This window comes from Erpetoichthys calabaricus, chromosome 4 (assembly GCF_900747795.2).
Source record: "Erpetoichthys calabaricus chromosome 4, fErpCal1.3, whole genome shotgun sequence".
NCBI classification, from domain to species: Eukaryota; Metazoa; Chordata; class Cladistia; order Polypteriformes; family Polypteridae; genus Erpetoichthys; species Erpetoichthys calabaricus.
Genome location: NC_041397.2, coordinates 22,017,127 through 22,037,477, shown reverse-complemented (window position 1 = coordinate 22,037,477; position 20,351 = coordinate 22,017,127). Strand labels below are relative to the sequence as shown.

The 20,351-nt window shown below is 39.9% G+C and overlaps 1 protein-coding gene across 3 annotated transcripts in view; it reads left to right on the top strand.

Moving 5' to 3' along the window:
• The window catches only part of fndc3a (fibronectin type III domain containing 3A), a 418,327-nt gene that overhangs the window by 288,700 nt on the left and 109,276 nt on the right, over positions 1 to 20,351 (top strand). For all 3 annotated transcript variants that reach the window (XM_028799242.2, XM_028799241.2, XM_051926327.1), the window contains one exon: positions 15,832 to 15,890. In XM_028799242.2, the coding sequence (XP_028655075.1) occupies positions 15,832 to 15,890 (59 nt within the window). The remainder of the gene's footprint in view (positions 1 to 15,831; positions 15,891 to 20,351) is intronic.

The following is a 20,351-nucleotide window of genomic DNA, read 5'->3' as shown; positions in this document are numbered from 1 at the left end:
TGTTATACAAGCTGTACTCTGACTACTTTACATTGTATCAAAGTGTCATATCTTCAGTGTTGTCCCATGAAAAGATATAATAAAATATTTACAAAAATGTGAGGGGTGTACTGTATCTATAAATATATTTTTTTTACCCTAATATGAGAGAGTATTGGTGTCTATTTGCTGCATTGTAACAGATATAAGATTAAATTTAGCCATTAAGAAGGCTAACAGAATATTTAGTTATATAGCACCCTGATGTGTAGAGTACAAGTCCAAGGAGGTTATGCTGAAGCTTTATAACACACTGGTGAGGCCTCATTTGGAGTACTGGGTGCAGTTTTGGTCTCCATGCTACAAAAAGGACATAGCAGCACTGGAAAAAGCCCAGAGAAGAGCAGCTAGGCTGATTCCAGGGCTACAGGGGATGAATTATGAGGAAAGATTAAAAGAGCTGAGCCTTTACAGTTTAAACAAAAGAAGATTAAGAGGGGACATGATTGTGTTTAAAATTATGAAGGGAATTAGACCAATGAATCAAGACTGTTATATTAAAATGAATTACACAGACAAGTGTATGAAATTATGAAGGGAATTAGTCCAGTAGATCAAGATGGTTATTTTAAAATAAGTTAGTTAAGAACACGGGGACAGAGTTGGAAACTTCTTAATGGTTGTGCAAACTTTACCCTTAAGTTTCTCTACAGTGGGCCATAGACACATGGAATAAGTGACCAAGTAATGTGGTAGACAGTAGGACTTTACGCAGAACTCGACTTGATGTTATCTTTTTGAAGAATTAAGTGGATGGGCTGAATGGCCTGTTCTCGTCCACATTGTTCCAATATTCTAAAGGTGCAAGTCCATGGGAGCAATCTTAAATTAATCTGCACCACCCACCTGAATTTATTACAGGAAGAATATGACATATTCCAATGTTTAAACTGTATTTTTATTTAAATATTTTTAAATTTCAAATATAAGCATATTACAGATGGTGTTCAGTTGGGGCTGTTTTCTTTATGATATTTTATATTTTCCTTTTTCTGACACATTAAAGCCAAAATGTTGCAGTTGGTACGAAATATTTAGGCCATGCCACATTGTGTGACTTTTTCAGTGATTTTCACTCATAGACTTAATTTACATAATCTTAGCAAGTCCGGGGGTAGTCATGGTGCACTCCCATAACCACCAATTAACTTTCCAGTGACTGAGTTCAACCAGTCCACAACTCACCCCAGCAGGTCTCATTTTGCCTTTAGTTATACATGAGAGATGATGACCAGTGAATGCACCTGAAAGTATGATGAATACAATGTAGCAATGAGGAGTAAGGAGTGTGGGCTTGTATGTCTGTCTTGTGTTTTACATACCATGGTAGAATAGGACAAAAAGGTCCAAGATTGCAGCTAAACTCACGTACCTGTAGCATGGCCACCAGCCAAGTCAGGCAGCACGCTATTGGCCGTTAAAAAAAGGCATGGGCTTCTGCTGTTTTGGAAATTCAAAACCACGCTGTAAAGTCATATGGTAGTTACATAATCTGGGTGTGTAAATTGTCATACTCAGGCAACAAGATCAGCAATTTCATGCCGTCAAGTTTGACACCCCTGGTGACTAAAAGTTGTGTAATATGACATCACCTTTACCTAAATAATTGACCATAGTTGGGTAAAATTACCTTCACGGTTTACACTACTGGTCAAAAGTTGTGGAACACCTTGGTGTTTCCAGTTTTTCTTCAGATTTAATCAGTTGTAATCAGTTGAAATGCTATCAATGACCTAAAATGGTGAAAGGGTAAGTAGTAAACTATCAGAGGGTTAAATTTAAAGTTTATGTTAGCAAAAATGAAAAAAGGAAATTTCAGAATATTACAAATGGGACTTCTTCAGGGAATAACTAATAGGCTACAACCTTCAGATGTTCTGCAGCAATTAAAGTAAATTAAGCCTTACAAGTTGAAGCAAACAATTTGCACAGGTGTGCCAATGTCTGTTGATTACTTAAAACCCCTCTGTCTGCCTTAAAGCAGAGTTAGAACAGTGTGTGTTACTTACACCCTCTACAGCCTAGAAAGTTGTAAACTCCAGTGATAAATGGCAATTATACCTCCATTCTGAGTTGTGTGGTATTGACAAGGAGGAAGCCATATTTGAAAACTGGCCACGTAAAAAGAATATAGGAGATCCTGAAGATGCCTGAAAAGAAATCTGTGGACTGAAGAGGCAAAGATGCAGTTATCTGGTCTGAATTTCCAATGCTATGTATAGTGATAAAATAAATATTAAAAGTAAAATAATAAAAATTATTTTTAAAAATTATTTAAAAAGTAAAATCTGTAACCACTGTCAATAATACATATATATATATATATATATATATATATATATTCAGATATATTCAGTATTTATACTGTATAAAAGTCTGTGTGTGTATGTATGTATGTTCCAGCATCACTTCCGAACAGCTGGAGTGATTTTCATGAAACTTGGTACGCGTTTCTCATTGGTCATCTAAAAATTATGTAGGGTGAAATCTACCAAAACCCACCCCCCTCTGGATAGGGTGGGGGTGATCTTGCAGTCTTGTATGCATGTTGTCATCCAGTTGACACTCTGAATGACCACCAGAGGGCAAACTGGAGGTGACTGCCAGCATTCTTTATGTTTGAGCACCACCGAGCGTCTGTTGCTTTTGAAATTAAGTAAAGTTGGCTGGTTCCAAGCATCAACTGGATGATAACTTACATACAAGACCGCAAGACAAGCACATTAGTTAGTCTTCATTGTTTATTAATTTATTTTTATTTTTAAAATTGTTTTTTTTTTTAAACTATTTTTCTCAAACAATAAAAAAAAAAAAAAAGTATTTTCCTCCCGGGCAACGCTGGGTACTTCAGCTAGTGTTTAATATACAGTTAACATGATTTTCTGGAATATCTTTGAGTCAAAAAAGTCATTTAGAATAGATTATATTTTTTTCATTAATCCCCAAGGGGAAATTCAAATGCCTACTGCAGCAAAACATAAAATACACAGATGTCAATACAAAGTAAAATAGAACACAGAAGAGCAAAACTATATAATTCAATAAATACTAAGCTAAAAAGTAACTGTAGTAAATCAAAATTGGTACTGTTTTCCATTGGTTTCTGGCTGGACTGAAGAAAGAGACGTCAGGAGGAAGCACTGATGTGCCTAATGGCCACAATCAGAAAAGATCTCCAGAGGCGCTTCTTATTACACCATGTAGTAATGAGCCTATGGCTAAAAGTGCTCCAAGAAGTTTTCACTTCTGCCACCATCCTCTTTTTCACAACTGCCTCCAAAGTGTGCAGCGTCAGTCCTGCGATGGAGGTGGCTTTACTGATAAGTTTGTTCAGGTGTTTTGCATCACCTGATCTTGGGTTTCTTTCCCAGGAGACAACTGTGTAGAACATTACACTGGCTACAACAGACTGGTGAAACATTCCCAGCAGCTTACTTCACAGATCAAAGAAAAAAAAAATTGAGCCGCCTCAAAATGTAGTCTGCTCTGGCACTCCTTGTACAGCTTATCAGATCAGTCCGGTTTGCTGTTCATGTGGATGCCCAAGTACTTGTAGCTCTGCACCACCCTCACGTCCTTCTCCTACATGGTGTCTTGCCTTTGGGGTTCCTTAATATGTTGGAAGTCCATCACCAACTCTCTTGTCTTGTTGATGTTCATCAGCTAGTGGTTCTCCCTGCACCACAAGACAAAGTCTTCTGCCAGCCTTGTATACTCCGACTCACTCCAGTCTATGATGAAGGAGTCATCTGAAAACTTCTGTAGATGGCAAGGGCTGGTATTTGATTGGACGTCGGTTGAGTAGAGGGTAACCAAGAATGGAGCGAGGACGGTTCCCTGAGGTGTCCAAGTACACACCAATATCTCTGACACACAGCCCTTAAGCTTCACAAATTGCCATCTGTTGGTCAGGTAGTTCATGATTCAGGAGTCTATGGGGGTATCGAATATCATAGCCCTTAGCTTGTTCCATAGTCTTTGAGGTAGGATGATGTTAGAACATAGTCCTGATTGTTGTGCCAGCTTTTTCTAGGTGGGAGTAGGCTCTGTGGAGCACATGATTCAGAGCATCCTGCAAATCTATTTGAGCCTGGTAGGCAAACTGCAGAGGGTCAGTATGGTCTGCAACCAGGGGTCAGGGCTGTTTTAGGACCAGCCTGTCAAGTACAATTTGAGAAGCAGCAATGTGTGTTGTTCTTGGATATGGCAGGACACGTGAATATGAGTGCATATACACCAAGAGTAAATGTGCCTCAGTTTTTGGGAATTGGGTTTTGCCTCCACTTCAACCTGGTAACAGAATAAACTGATTAGAAAGTGTATGGATGAACCTTTTCATAATTAAGGAATTGCAAGTTAAAATGTAACAAGTTGTGACCTGCTTCAACTGAGTTGCAAAGTGATGTATTTAGTAGCAGTTTAATATTAATATAATTATCTCTTGTAGCCCTATTCTTATTTTAATCAGAAGAAGGGAGGAAAAAATCCGTATGTGTAGAAGTCACAGGCTGTCCAAGCAGATGACCTTTCATAAAAATGCTTTCATGCTCTGATTCGTTATGTTCCATAACATCTGTTTTCTCTGGTTGGAGTTGGTAATTAAGGGGCTGATTCTTTCTTAATCTTTAAGCCATACTATATAACCCATGTGTACGTGTTAATCTTTATTTCTCAGTAATTGCTGAGAACATAAATCAGGCTAAAATTTCTTATTAAAATTAACTGATGCATAACAGATGGTGATGCAGTCTCGCCTTTACCTTCACATTTCTTGTCTTGGTTTTCTTTTTTCCCTCCACATTATTCCTGCCAATTGAAGAGTTCTGTGAAGTAATCTTGAAAATGGAGGTTCAAATTAAGATGTGGTTATTGCTAGGGGCAGAAGAATATGAAATTAAAGGTGGTGAAAGCAACATCTCAGGCCTTTCAAGTTTATTATTATCAGGAGTTCATAAATATTTCTTAAGAGTGATTTAATTATTAATTTCAAAATATTTCTTAAGAGTGATTTAATTATTAATTTCAAAATATTTACCAACAATTGGCTATAACATTAAAATCACCTGTCTGATATTATGTAGTAGGGCCCTGACCTATTAATGCATGGACTCCACAAGACCTCTGAAGGTGACCTGTGGTATTTGGCATCAAGACATCAGCATCCAGTCCTTTAAGTCCTGTAAGTTGCGAGATGTAGCCTCCGTGGATTGGACTTATTTTCCCAGCACATCTCACAGATGCTCATTCAGACTGAGATCTGTGGAGTGAATTTGGAGGCCAAGTCAACACCTTGAACTCTTTGTCATGTTCCTCAGAACATTCGTGAGCAATTTTTGCAGTGTGGCTGGCAGCAGGGAATACCTTTGCCATAAAGGGGTTGTACGTTGTCTGCAAGAATCTTTTATATAGGTGGTTCATGTCAAAGTAACATTCACATGTATGCCAGGACCTGAGGCTTCCCAGCAAAATTTTGTTCAGAGCATCTGCTCTGCTGGCTTGTCTTCTTTTATATTCTATTGCCATCTCTCTCCAAGAAAATGATGCACACATACCTGGCCATTCACATGATCATCAGACTAGACCAGCTTCTTCCATTGCTCCATGGTCCAGTCCTGACACTCACATGCCCATTGTTGGTGCTTTCGCTGGTGGACGGGCGTCAGCATGGGTACTCTGACAGGTCTGCAGCTACGCAGCAGGCTGCTATGCACTGTGTACCCTGATATCTTTCTCACATGGCCAACATTTTTCAGCAGTTTGTGCTGCGGTAGCTATTCTGTGAGACTAGACCAGACAGGACTAACCTCCACTCCTCATGCACATCAGTAAACATTGGGCATCTGTCACTGGTTCAGTGGATATCCTTCCTTGGACCACTTTTGGTAGGTACTAATTACTACATAACGAGAGCACACATGAGATCTGCTATTTTGGAGATGCTCAAGCCCAGTTGTCTAGCCATCACAATCTGCCCCTTGTCAAAGTCACTCAGATCCTTACACTTGCCCACTTTTACTGCTTACAACACATAACCTTCAAGAACCGACTGTTCACTTGCTGTCTAGTATATCCCACCCCTTGACAGGTACCGTTGTAACGAGATAATCAATGTTATTAACTTTATCTCTCTGTGGTTTTAGTGTTGTGACTGATCGGTATAAATATATATATTAATTTTAAACAGTTATACAACGAATATTATAGAATTATAATCAAGGCTCATCATCAGAGCCTCAAGGGTCTGGATGTTGTAGGGCTGTCTTGGTTGACACGTCTCTGCAACATTGCATGGACATCAGGGGCAGTGCCTCTGGATTGGCAGACTGGGGTGGTGGTCCCCCTCTTTAAGAAGGGGGACCGGAGGGTGTGTTCCAACTACAGAGGGATCACACTCCTCAGCCTCCCTGGAAAAGTCTATTCGGGGGTCCTGGAGAGGAGGGTCCGTCGGATAGTCGAGCCTCGGATTCAGGAGGAACAGTGTGGTTTTTGTCCTGGTCGCGGAACAGTGGACCAGCTCTACACCCTTAGCAGGGTCCTGGAGGGTGCATGGGAGTTCGCCCAACCAGTCTACATGTATTTTGTGGACTTGGAAAAGGCGTTTGACCGTGTCCCTCGGGGAATCCTGTGGGGGGTGCTCCGAGAGTGTGGGGTACCGGACCCCCTGATAAGAGCTGTTCAGTCCCTGTACGATCGTTGTCAGAGCTTGGTCCGCATTGCCGGCAGTAAGTCAAACCCATTTCCAGTGAGAGTTGGACTCCGCCAGGGCTGCCCTTTGTCATCGATTCTGTTCATAACTTTTATGGACAGAGTTTCTAGGCGCAGCCAGGGTGTTGAGGGGGTCTGGCTTGGTGGACTCAGGATTGGGTCACTACTTTTTGCAGATGATGTTGTCCTGTTTGCTTCATCAGGCCGTGATCTTCAGCTCTCTCTGGATCGGTTCGCAGCTGAGTGTGAAGCGGCTGGGATGGGAATCAGCAGCTCCAAATCCTAGACCATGGCCCTCAGCCGGAAAAGGGTGGAGTGCCCTCTCAGGGTTGGGAGCGAGATCCTGCCCCAAGTGGAGGAGTTCAAGTATCTCGGGGTCTTGTTCACGAGTGAGGGAAGAATGGAGCGTGAGATAGACAGGCGAATCGGTGCGGCGTCCGCAGTGATGCGGGCTCTGCATCGGTCTGTCATGGTGAAAAAGGAGCTGAGCCATAAGGCAAAGCTCTCAATTTACCAGTTGATCTATGTTCCTACCCTCACCTATGGTCATGAGCTATGGGTAGTGACCGAAAGAACGAGATCGCGAATACAAGCGGCTGAAATGAGTTTTCTACGCAGGGTGTCTGGGCTCTCCCTTAAAGATAGGGTGAGAAGCTCAATCATCCGGGAGGGGCTCAGAGTAGAGCCGCTGCTCCTCCGCATCGAGAGGAGTCAGATGAGGTGGCTTGGGCATCTGATCAGGATGCCTCCTGGACACCTCCCTGGTGAGGTGTTCCGGGCACATCCAACCGGGAGGAGGCCCCGGGGAAGACCCAGAACATGCTGGAGGGACTATGTCTCCCAGCTGGCCTGGGAACGCCTTGGGATTCCCCCGGAAGAGCCAGAAGAAGTGGCCGGGGAGAGGGAAGTCTGGGCATCTCTGCTCAAGCTGCTGCCCCCGCGACCTGACCTTTGATTAGCGGAAGAGGATGGATGGATGGATATTATAGAATTTGTAGTGTTCTTTAATTACTGGTAATGTACAGTATTTAAACTTGATAAAAATAGTTCAGATATGAAATACCTTTATACTTTTCTGTGCTTTTCTTCTTCTTTTTTTTTGTAGGTCTCTGTTGGTGAACATTATCATAGGTCACTTTAAAAACCAAACAAGGGTCCAATTGTAATTAACACAGCACAAGGCAGGGATCAACTCAGAAAGGTGCACCATTTTATCATGGGACCTACTCACATAAGAATTTAAGAAGTTTGACAGACGAGGGCAGACTGTTCAGTTCATCAAGATTGCTTGTTCAGCAAATAGTTAAAATGTCCCAATATCTCATCCAGATACCGAACTTCTTAAAGGTTGTCCCGGTTTCTGCTTCAACTACATTGCTCAATAGTTTGTTCTAGATTCCCACATCTCTGTGTAAAGAATGCACTTTCCCTTAATTTCCTGGAGTACTTGATTCACTGTTAATGTGGGAAAAAAAAGTCTGCTGGATCTACTTTATTAATGTGTTTGAGAATATGGAAGACCTGGAAAAAGCCCCATTCACTCTCCTGTGCTCGAGACTAAACAGGTTCAAGTCTCTGAGTCTGTCACAGTAGGACATGTCTGTAAGTCCTGGGATGCATTTGGTTTCTCTCCTCTGCACAGTTTCAAGTGCTAATATGTCTTTCTTATGGTGTTGATACCAGAACTGCACACAATACTTCAGTTGAGGTCTCACTAGTGTGTTATATAGTCCAAGCGATTCATCCCTGTTAGGTTATATTACCTAACATTTTATTTGCCATTTTAAATTGGTTCTGCACATTGCTTAGATTATAAAAATGTGTCAAAGTAAACCACTAAACCCTTTTCAGAGGTTCTTTCCGCTAGGACAGTGTCTCCCATCTTGTATTTGTATTTGACTGGCTGTCCCCTGTAGCCCCTCCTGCGTAGTAATAAAACAGGACAAGCTTTAAAAATCAGTAAACAAACAGGTATCCTTAGCTAAGCAGAGGCAAGGTCCACTTCAAAAAGTGGCCAGAGCTAGACTGATTTGAATGGAGGCTGGCGCCTGACTAAGGAGGGCCCGCCTGGCTCCCCACTCATGACGTCACGCTTTCTCCTCCCCTCGGCCCGCAGCTTCTGTCTTGGATTCACACAAATAAATCGTCCCAGCAAGCAAACTATGATAATTAGCGCAATGAGAGAAGTCACAAAATCAGCTGGAATGTTCAAGCAAATTATAGAAAAAAACTTAATCTAAATCCGTTAAGTAGTTCTCTCATGAAAAGCAGACAGACAGATGTTGGATTTTATATATGTATTGTGAATAAGGCGCTATATAAGTGCCCGACCCGGCACAGATTCACACTGAGGCATGTGTAAATGGAACAGAAATCTTTTATTTTTCTTCACCTGTGGGGCACTTCTTCCCCGTGAACCCCACAGGCAATACACAGTCCCAAGCACTTAAACACAGCCCAAACACTTTTCCCCTGTGGGGCACATCTTCCCTGTGAACCCCACAGGTATAACACAGTCCCAAAGCACCTTACTATCAAAACAGCAATCCTTCTGCTGGTACCACCACTCCTCTCAGGCAACCTCGTCCTCTTCCTTCCGATTCTGGCTCATTAGTGGTGGATGCTGGCCCTTTTATAGCCCACCCGGAAGTGCTCCAGGTGCTTAATCACCTGTGGCTAATTGCACTTCCGGGCGGGGCTCTAGAGACGTCCAGGTGGGCTCCGGGATCCATGCAGCACCCCCTGGCGGCCTTCCCAGATCCCCACAGGGTTGTGGAGAACTCCATCTCCCAGGAAACCCTGCGGGAAACTGAGGCACCATTGTCAGCCAGGGAGGCTGCCACCAAGCGTCCCAGGGGAGGTAGTGAGGAGCCCATGGCTGCTCCCCCGGACCATATACAGCAGGGGCGTCCCAACCGGGCATGGGATCCGGCCGTCCATTACATCGCCCCTCTTCCAGATGAGTCTCGTGGGACTCAGTGGCCTGTGCTGCGAGGGCTGGTCTTCTCCATAATGGGGAGTCGGTGTCCTCAGCACTACAGCTCTGCCCTGTGGAAACAAAAGCAAACAGTCTGAGGGTGTTGCCCCGACGTTCCTGCCACTTGGATGTCCTCACAGGACAACACCGCCAGATGTGGCCACAGCGGCCACAGTTGTAGCACACTCAACTCCCTTCGGCTCGACCCTTGTGGGAGTAGAGGCAGGCAGGAAACTCCTGCCCCTTCACCTGCTCAGTTGAGGGCTCCTAACATCACGGGGGAAGGTACTGAGGAGTCTCTGGTGGCTCCCCCGGAACATGAGCAGAAGGGGCATCCCGGCCAGGCATGGGACCCGGCCATCTACTACAATATATCTATCTATCTATATTTATATATGTTCCCTTTCCCCAAGTTTGCAGTTTTCTACAATGAAGTGCATTTTTCAGTTGTTCAGCCATTTCTAAAGATTATCCAAGTCTTCCTGCATTGTTTTTGCTGCCTCTTAAGTGTCTGCATGTTTCACAAGTTTACTAACTATATCAAAATCAGTGTTATTAATATAAACCAGAAAAAGTTACATAACTAGGGTTGACCCCTGAGGGGCTCCGATGATGATCTCATTCTTCTCTTGTCTGTATAGTTTGTCTCCTATCAATTAACCAACTTGACATCAAGTTTTGTAGGTTACCTCTGAAGCCTATAGCTTCTGCTTTTAGATTTAATCCTTGGTGTTTGACCATATTAAAGGCTTTTTGAACGTTTTAGTAAATTATGACATGTTTTCCTTTTGTCAACTATTGCAGTTGCCTGTTAGAAAAAAATATTAAAATTGGTTTGACAAGATTGTCTTCTCATATACTCATGCTGGCTGATATTTAGTATATTATCTTCAAGTAGCTACTTTTATAATTTATTCTTATTATGGTTTATTAGTACTGCATGGCACAGAATTAAGACTTGTTTGTCTGTATTTACCAGGATCCATTTGTCTCACCTTTATAAGTCACATTTGCAACATTCCAATACTCCAGTACATCTCAATTCTGAAGCGACTGTTCAAATATGCTTAATAAAGGTTTATAGATGACATATTACATTTCTTTCAATGCAATTGGTAAAATCCCATCAGGTCCAGGGGTTTTATTAGTTTTCAGCTTTGTGATGGCTTGAAACACATCTGACTCTTCTCTTTCAAAATCTATGAACTAGGTGCTTGTTTTTACTTTACATGGATAATTCTTTTTGTTCCTTCCTTTACATATACTTTGGTGAAATATTTGTTCAGTTCATGCACTTCCACACCATCATTCTGGGCCAGTATAAAGTCCTCCAAAGAACCTAAAACACAGCTCTTTGGTGATGTGCGAAGAGACCCGTAGAATAACCTCACAAACACATAAATGTAAATTCCACACAGACCTAACCAAGTGGGGACTTCAGAGCCAGGACACTGAAACCTTGACACCACAGTGCTGATCACTGTACTACCATGTTGCCAAGATATTCACAGTAAAAGAATGTAGTTAAGTAAAGATGAACTGAGCGGGAAGTGGACTGACGGTGTTAGGAAGGCATGAAAATTAGAATTGGTAAAGTTGGTGTGGAAAATATGATTGCTTATCCATTTTGGATTATTACTTTTGACTGATCTACCCAAACAGACCTAGAAAAAGATATCTGAGAATAAGGGCCTGAAAACGCAAAAAAAAAAAAAAAATTCAAGAGGTAGAAGACAACAGTGTAAGAATATCGTTTTAAGTGTGAAAAAGGGTTGGTGCAGCCTTGACAGTGGAGACAGTCCTTCAAGTGTGACAGGCAGGAGTAGTGGTTCCTATTTTTAAAATGGGAAAACAGGGCGTGTTCCAGTTATAGGGAGCTCACACTAATTGGCACACCAGCTGTAGTGGAACAGTCTAATAGCTGAACTTTAGGTCCAGGAGAATTTAGAAATTTCATCCTGGCTATGGTTCAGTGGACCAACTCTTTACATTCTAATAGATATTTGAAGTGTCATGAGAATTTGTCAAACCTGTCTACATATACATAATGGATTTGGGAAAAAAAGCTCATGCTCATTTACCCTGTAGGATCTTGTGGAAGGTGTTTTGAGACTATGGGGTTCCAGGGCTGCTGTGTGCAAATGATACAACAAAATGAAAATTCTTAAGTGAAGCCAAGTTTCAGAAAACACTGGGCTGAATAGTTGGAAGAATGGAGAAGGGCTTTGGAAGATAAAGAATTGAAAATAAATAGGAGGAACCTGTATGTATGAGGTTTATTGATGATGAGAATTCAGAGGTCAGCCTGCATGGAGAGCTATTGAAAAGAGTGGATAAGTTTAAATATCTAAGATCAGTGATAGTCCAAGGTGGAAAATTAGATGCAAAGATAGCCCACAGAGTGTAGTGTGGATGGAACAATTGGAAGAAGGTAGCATGAGTATTGTGTTATTGAAGGTTAAAGGTCAGGTCTTTAAAGGGGGTGGTAAGATAGCAATGATGTGTGGAGCTGAGACATGAGCAGTAAAGGGAGCAGTGCAGGAGAAGTAATTAGGTGTGGCAGAAATGGAAAATGTTGAGATGGATGTGTGGAGTTACAAAAAAGAACAGAATAAGAAATGAGACAATCAGAAGTACAGCAAAAATGGGAGAGATAGCTAAGAAGGTACAAGGTAGTAGGCTGAAGTGGTATGGACATGTGATGAAGAGATACAATGAATATGTAGGCAGAAGAGTGGTGGACATGGAAATCTAGGGGAGGAGAAAGTGACGGAGGCCAAAATGGAGGTTAATGGATAAAATAAAAGGTTTGAAGAAAAAGGGTCTGATTGGGGAGGAGGCGCAGGACTGAGCTTTATGGAGAAAGTTGAGCACATCAACACCACATTGGAAGCGTACTGAATGCAGAAGTACACTTTTTTCCAATTATATTTTCCAAATAGTTTTTTGTGCCGTTGCATAAGGCCTAAATTAAATCAATTTCACTAATTTATGCTCCTCAATGAAATTGGATTATAAAATTACAATTTAATGAAAAAAATTCTTTTTCTATTAAAGTTAGTCTTTTCAAAAGAGGACAGAACCATTACGCCCCTGTGCTTCAAACAAAACAAAATGCAGACAGAATGATTAGCACAAACATAATATAACAAACAGCCATCATTGGAGAATTGCACTGAGAGCATGCCAGTCTTGGGGCACACATTAGCCGTGCCCTGAAACTGCAGCGTGGGACTAGCATGTTCTGTTGTTTAAAGTCACAGTATCTGGCACAGCAGAACATCTTTTTTGTTTCCCATGTATCTTTGCGAATGCACTGCACTTTCTTCCTACATCAATATTAAAGAAGTGAACTGGGAAACTAATGACTTTTTTATTATTATTATTTCACGGCATGTCCTGTTTTTTTTTTTTTTTTTTGATGAGAGAAGGGGATAGGGGAGGGTTCGTTACTGTGCACATGGGAAATTTGCATGCATAATTAGCCATGCAGTGCTGTTAGAAGTACAAGTAATGCTGCAAGTTTTTTGTTTATTTTTTTTAAACATATGTAAAATGGAAATCTGGCAGTGTTTATCAAACTCTGTGATTTCGCAACACATTTGTATCATTTTAAGGTCACGGACGATCCACATATGGTAATTGAAGAGTCCTGGGAGTTGAAACAATTTCACTGGAAAAATATCGTGCAGTACTGTTCAGTGGATGGTGTGCAAGGCCAGGTCTGTTCTGGTCTTTGATCATCTGAGGTTTCCCCCAGGAGGTGTTGAAAAAAATTGGCAAAGATAATTAACTGGTCAACCCAATTCTCAGTACTAGTTCAACTGTCATCTGGATAACTGAAGTGAAAATGGTGATGGTGCTGCATAAATCTTCATCTGCTACTTTTTTGCTCAAATTAGAAGAACCATGTTTCAAATTAACTGTAGAAAGAAATAACTTGTTAATAAAAACAACATTTATTTATATAGCACACTTTCATACAAACAATGCAGCTCAAAGTGCTTTACAAGATGAAATAACAAGGATGTTAATGTAAAACACATAAAAACAAGATTAGGCAATGACATTATGCAGTATGTAACAAAAAAAAGGTAAGGTCACGACAGAAAGGTATGGAGGACAGAAAAATAAACAAACAAACAAAAAAACTCTTAGACTGGAGAAAACAAAGTCTGCGGAGGTTCCAAGCTTAAAAGACCATCCAGACTCACTGGACATATTCTAAATCAGTCTTCATGGTTTACAGGCTTCACATGGAAGAATTTGATGATGACATTTTTATTTGATAATGACATTTTTATCAGTTTAATTTACAAGTCATAATGTAAATTAAAAAGAGAACCCTAGCACAAAACCTTGTAGAACTAGATTTTTGACCTTAGTTGATTGAAAAATATCCTAGTGCCATATTTTTTTTCTGTGCTTAAATTAATTCTTTAGCCATCTACTGACTGCACCTTGAATCTTTAAAGAAAGCTAGTAAAACACAAGTGTCTCCTAGTCAAACCCATATGGATTGTATACAGCAGGGCACTCTCTAGGTCTGTTGGGAGTTAGGCTGTCTTAAAAAAAAGGTAATGAAGGATGTTGCAATCCAGCAAACCATTACCCTTTGGTGAAGAGAAAGCAAAAATCTTTTAAAGCAAAGAAAGGATTTCACTTGTTCTGCTTTGAATCACTTACACTTCTAAGTAAAAACATCCAAAAGAAGCCCATTATAAGATAGATGATAAAAGCAATGTCTTCAAATCTTAGTTTTCCTCAGTTGGCTTAACAGCAAATACTATAAAATAACATTTACGGGGCCTGGAGTGAGGCAAATCAAAACCAATCTCTTTGTGAAGTTATTTCTTTGTCCAGCTTGCTGTCTTCTCATAGGCCTCCAGTTTCTCAGAAGTTCATTCTCTATTTTTATGGTTTTCAAAGTTGTTTGTCTCAATTAGCCAACTGAATAGAGGTATATGCTCAAAAACATTATTAAAAGTGTCCTATAAGTGTTTTACAGGCATAAGTATATTGTGGCCCAGTAGAGGTGGAACACTAGAGGATAATTGCTTGCACACATCCACTATTTGAGTTTGAGGTGAGTTTATCCCCTTACCCCCAGAACACTGCCTGACACACATTTTTTAAAAGAATATTATTGAAAATAATCCTCCCTGTGTGGATAGTGCTTTGAGTACTGAGAAAAGCGCTATATAAATGTAATGAATTATTATTATTGTTAAAACACAGGAAGTTCTTGCTTTTATGAGCTCATTATATTTTCTAGTGCTGTACCAAAATTGATCTCCATTTTTTTACTTGTTGCTTGCGCAGAAAGATGTGTTTTAAATAGATCAGACTGTATCTGACGAAATATGCAGCAGAACTCCCAGTCCAGGCTTTGATTGTGTCACTTCTGGACTACTGCAGCTTTCCGGCAGGAGTACTGGCATGTGTCATCAAGCCGCTGGTGATGATACAAAATTCAGTGGAATATCTGATGTCCATCCTGCCGAGTTGGGCATACATTAGTCACTCCTCTTTTCAGGTCACTATTTTGGCTCTGTTGCAGCACATGTTAAGTTCAAATTGTTGATTGCTTGCCTACAGAATAGTCCATCAGTCAGCACCTTTATATATGGAGACACTTGTGAGGTCCTATGGTCCTTCCCATCCACTCAGGTCTAATGATGGATGGCGTCTGGTGATTCTACCTCAGACCTGACTTCATTTGTAGCCCTTAGCTGGTGGAAAGAGCAGCTCATCTCCATTTAAAATTCTGACTCCCTTAATGTGTTGAAGAAATGCCTGAAGGCTGTCTTGTTTGGTGAGTGTTTATCTAACTGTAGGTTTTTATAACCAGGGAATTATAACTAGTTTGCATTTTGTTCTGAGCTCTTCACTTGTGGTGATCAATTTTGTAGTACATGTTCCGATATAGCAATGAGTATCAATATTTTGAAGAAAACATGTAAATGATTAAAAAAAAAATTCTACCATCAGTTATTAAAATGGTTTGTTTGATAAATAAAACAGTTGGTTTAAAAAAAAAAAGGTGAACTTCTTTAATAAATCTGAGTTGTGGTTCAAGTGTTCTAACTTTTGTTTTTTCCTCTTCATAGAGTTGGATGAGGAATCCAAAGCCTTGCAAGTACTTCTTTCTAATATCAGCAAGCCAACGGTAAGTTAATATAGTATTAATGGGACACACACGACTGCTGCATATTTAATATCATTTGTAAATTACAGAAAGAGAATTTTACCTTTAAACAGTTTCTGACTTTTAGACAATTGGAGAGCTTTAAGGAGGATAGTGATACATTTATTTATTTTTTCTGTCTGTCTGTCTGTATATTTCATGGAGTAAATTTCATGTCTATCATGGTGTACCATTTCATGTCTTTTTATCTATAAATATGTTTTATTCAGTTTTGACTTGCGTTGAGTTTGGTCTGTGTCAGTGAATTTTTTTCCTTCTAAGTACTTTTTTTTATATCCTTTGTTCTTCTTTTTCACAATGCACAATTTGAGCAGTGTTTACCCCGGGCTATAGGAGTAATGTTTTCCTTACCCATTTTAAGTGGTACCTACCTGCTGTTTTTATTACTCTTTGCTTCATGAAACTTGCATTTAAACTTCTTTTGCATCATTATCAACATTTAATGAAGAAACACTTTAGAATTTTGCTATTCAGCTGTGCAAGCAAGTGATTGGCTAGCTCCTTGACACTTCATTTGTTTCCCTTTTCCTTCCAGCTTTCAAGTCACTCTCCATTAAACATTTCAAAACTGTGTTTAAAATGGATCAGGTGTGCTGTATATGAGTGGATCATTGTTTACATGTGGAATATTCCAATAAATGGCATTAATGGAATCATGGGAATCCAGAAAGTTTGTTTGGATGAATTTGTTTTTTTTTTCTTTCATTAACCAGATAGAATGACCTTTAAAAAGAACTGTCCAGAATGAAAGGCATGTTCATATAAACAGCTTCTGTTCAGCAGAACGATAGTGATTATGGTAATAGAACTGTCAGTAATTGGTCTCCTAAATCTGAGTCACTCAGATATGCCATTTGTTTTTAGAATAGTGTATCTCTCATTATATGCAATGAAATATGAATTTTAAGCAAAACAAAAACAGTGTCATCAGCATCTCGATTATGTGTTATGTCATAACAATAAATTTAATTTTTCTACATCTTTTACCTTTTCTTAATAAAAGTTTTACATTGTGACTTGATGAAAAATTTTTATGAATTTACAGGCACTATAATGTGAGACATCTCAGCTTAATTTTACTGGATGGACACCAGAACTAGGAAGAGATCACAATTTAGGATAATCGGCAAAAACAAAAATCAACTTTTAAATTTCTCTGTTTGTGGTTTGGATGTGATAATAAGACTACAAATTACAACTGATTCATAACTTGAAGATGATAATGTAAATGGAAGTATATGCAGACAAAGGATAATAATTAACAACACAAAACATAAATCTACATTAGCTTAGTTTAATCTTTTTCTTTCTCATAGAAAAAGGCACTTAACTTGTGAACTCTTAATGTAAAGAATTAGCGAAGATCCATTTAATTCTGAACCAGCCAGATGGAGAAGTTCTTAGCTAGTTACAAAGTGTCTAGCGCCTGCACTTTGATGGGCGCGTTGATGTGTTCATGGATTGTTTCTACACAACTCCTCTGAGTGTATGCATATGTGAGATGCTACTCTGAATTTTGGAAGGGAATCTTTTAACAGCTAAAGACATATCCTTCACACAGGTTATTTATTATTTTCAGTTACAGCAATACCAATAACCAGAATAATTTAGCTGACTTTATTCTGTGGTAGTTACACAAGGTTGCATACAATAGTTCTCGAAGTCAAAGTGGGTGTGCTGAAGGTTTTGTTCTTGTTGACTACAGGTGTTGGCGATGCTTTGTCCTGATTACTTCTCTGGCACTTGTAGAATGATGTATAGTGTACTGTTTCCTTCTTTGTTCCTCTTCACCTTTTTCACTTGGTCCTAATTTGCTAGCGTTAAAATTACAAATGCAAGTAGTCTGTGATCAGTCAACTCCTTTATCAGCATGTGTTATTTTATGTTTAGTCTCTCTTGCTGTCCGTTAGCAAGGTCGAACTCAATGTGGCACCCGCATCCAGCTCCAGACACTCTTCTACTCTTACGGTCCAGCACTAGGACCAAGAGATCACTTCAAACTTGGTTATAACCATGCCATACAATACTACCATACCAATATATTTATTTACTATCCACGACACCTGTCAAAGACCGGTAATAGAATAATTTAACGATATTTACTATCTCTTGCCCTACTTGTACTCGCCTTTCCTCTGCAGTCGCATGTGTCTGAACGTCTCTTCACCAGCGCTTCCTCTGTTAAGTGTGTTTTCATAAAGCCTGCTTCTCAGATTCTTATTATGTTAAGGTGCTTTTCTCATCTCCTATCCTGTTGTATACCTTACTTCTTTAAAGGTGACTCTTGTCAGCAGGGGTCTTACGCCTTTACTAACGTCACTTCACCTGTGTCCCTTTCTCAAACGCATTCCTGTAAAGACTGCTGCTCAGACACCTTTCTCATGTCCTGTCTGGTTTTATACTTTGCATCTTTGAAGGTGACTCTCTCATCGTGCGCCTTTACTTCTCCTTCTGCGTCTCACAGTCATACTTTTTCTTTTGTCACATCACCAAAGCCAGACTGACCAATCAGATTGCTGTGAGGGACTGGACACAACATCGTTTGTGTTTTATTATATGGTTGATTGAGGTGATGTTAATGACTTATGTTACTTTCTTGTGTTCTTTGTCTTAAAACGTATATTAGTGGTAGCTGGCATTTTCAAAGTAAAGACAATAGTAGGTTATTAACATAATAAAAATATTTTATGTAGTTATTCATTTAGTTTCATATAATGTTAGGAAATTCCCTGTTTGTCCCTTAACCTTAGGCATGCGTAAACTTGAGCAAAGAGCATGCATTTAAATAAAATTATGGATGATTCTCACCTATTTCTCAAAAACTAAGAAAGTCCCAGGAATTTTATTTGGATTGGCACATTTATGTTTACCACAGTAACATGTGTTCGTACTTGTTGATCTTTAGTAAGACTATTGATGAAAAACAGTTTTGACTGCCAATGTCACATTGTTTCTCTAAGAGTACTACTTTGTTTTAGAACTAATCATTTTTCAGGCAAATATGTCTTTGCAAAGTGAATTTGAATCTCAAAAACTCATTTAAGTCATTTGAAGTTTCAAAAGAGAAACTGAATAATGTGAGAGCCTAACATATAGAAGCATTGATTCTAAGAAACACACTTCTGAAATTTTTATTGTTGGTGAAAGTTGCACAAAGCACACATACACACCTATACCCATGTAAGAGCACAAGAAGAAGTAAGGAGGTGAGTTATACTTAGGGTTAGAATTAGAGGGTAGAACAAGGAAAGGTGGACAGGAGAAAACTGCTTCACGGAGCAACCCCCTATCAGCTCTTTACTGATTGAACAGCATGGAGCCAGTTGTGAATAGTAGAGCCAGAAGAGGTGTTGACCTGGAATGCGTAAAGTTGAAGAAGGGTAAATGAAGACTTCCAGATTGCAGGAGAGGCAAGGACTGGAGAGATTTCTAGTGAGAGGCTAAATTAAAAGCCTACGCTGGGAGAGAGAAAGGGAAAGTGAGCTACGAGAAGACAGGACTACGAGGAAAAGAACTTGGAGGACAAAGAAATGAGGAAAGAAAGAATCGTAGAGACTGATTCACCCACATAGTGCCAGAGAGCCGCAGCCAGAGGACATTCCCAGAACACGTGGAGGAAAGTTTTAGGAAATTTAATTAAGAGGACGAAGGTGAGATAGGGGATCAATTTCTAGTCCCATTAGATAACGTCTCCAATGGGTAGGGCACAGTCTATGAATAAATTTAAATTTTGTGTGCTGGTGATTAGGATTTTTAGAACAATTTTGATATTTAGAAGGATTGTTTGCCAGCACAACACAGAGGATGGGGAAAGGCCTGTTAGCCAGTTGGCGTTATTGGGAGAGTTTGAGGAAAGCTTTGCAGAGGTGGAAATAAACATCAGATACTGGTTTGGAGTCAGAGTTTGGGGACATCAATCAATTTACTATTATATTGACAAAAAAAGTTTTAGTTTATATCAAAAAATGAGATTTCTGGGTGTATCAAATTTTGGAATTTTAGTGTATAACTCCATATACACAGAGAGTGTTTACAAAGTGTACTATAAGGTACTTTCTATATTGGTGGACAAGTTAATACTGGAAAGATCTAAATTACTATTATATGTACACCCCACAGTACTTGCGTATTTGGTGTTTACTCATCACTTACGTCTCAAACACAATAATGACCAAGGACCTGTCACTTCTCCTGAAAGGGCTACACTTCACAATACCTTAGCAAAGGCCAAGAGCTGTGCTTTTGCTGGAAATACTCAAAACGTTGCCTTTGAAAGGGCTGCACATTTCAAACGGAGCAATATGGCCAAGGCTAGCTGCCTCAGCTTTAAAATCTTAGCAGGGGCCAGGGGCTTGCTACCTCATTGTTAACCCCTGAAAGGGCTGCACAATTCTAACAGAATAAGCACAGTTCTCATGCAAG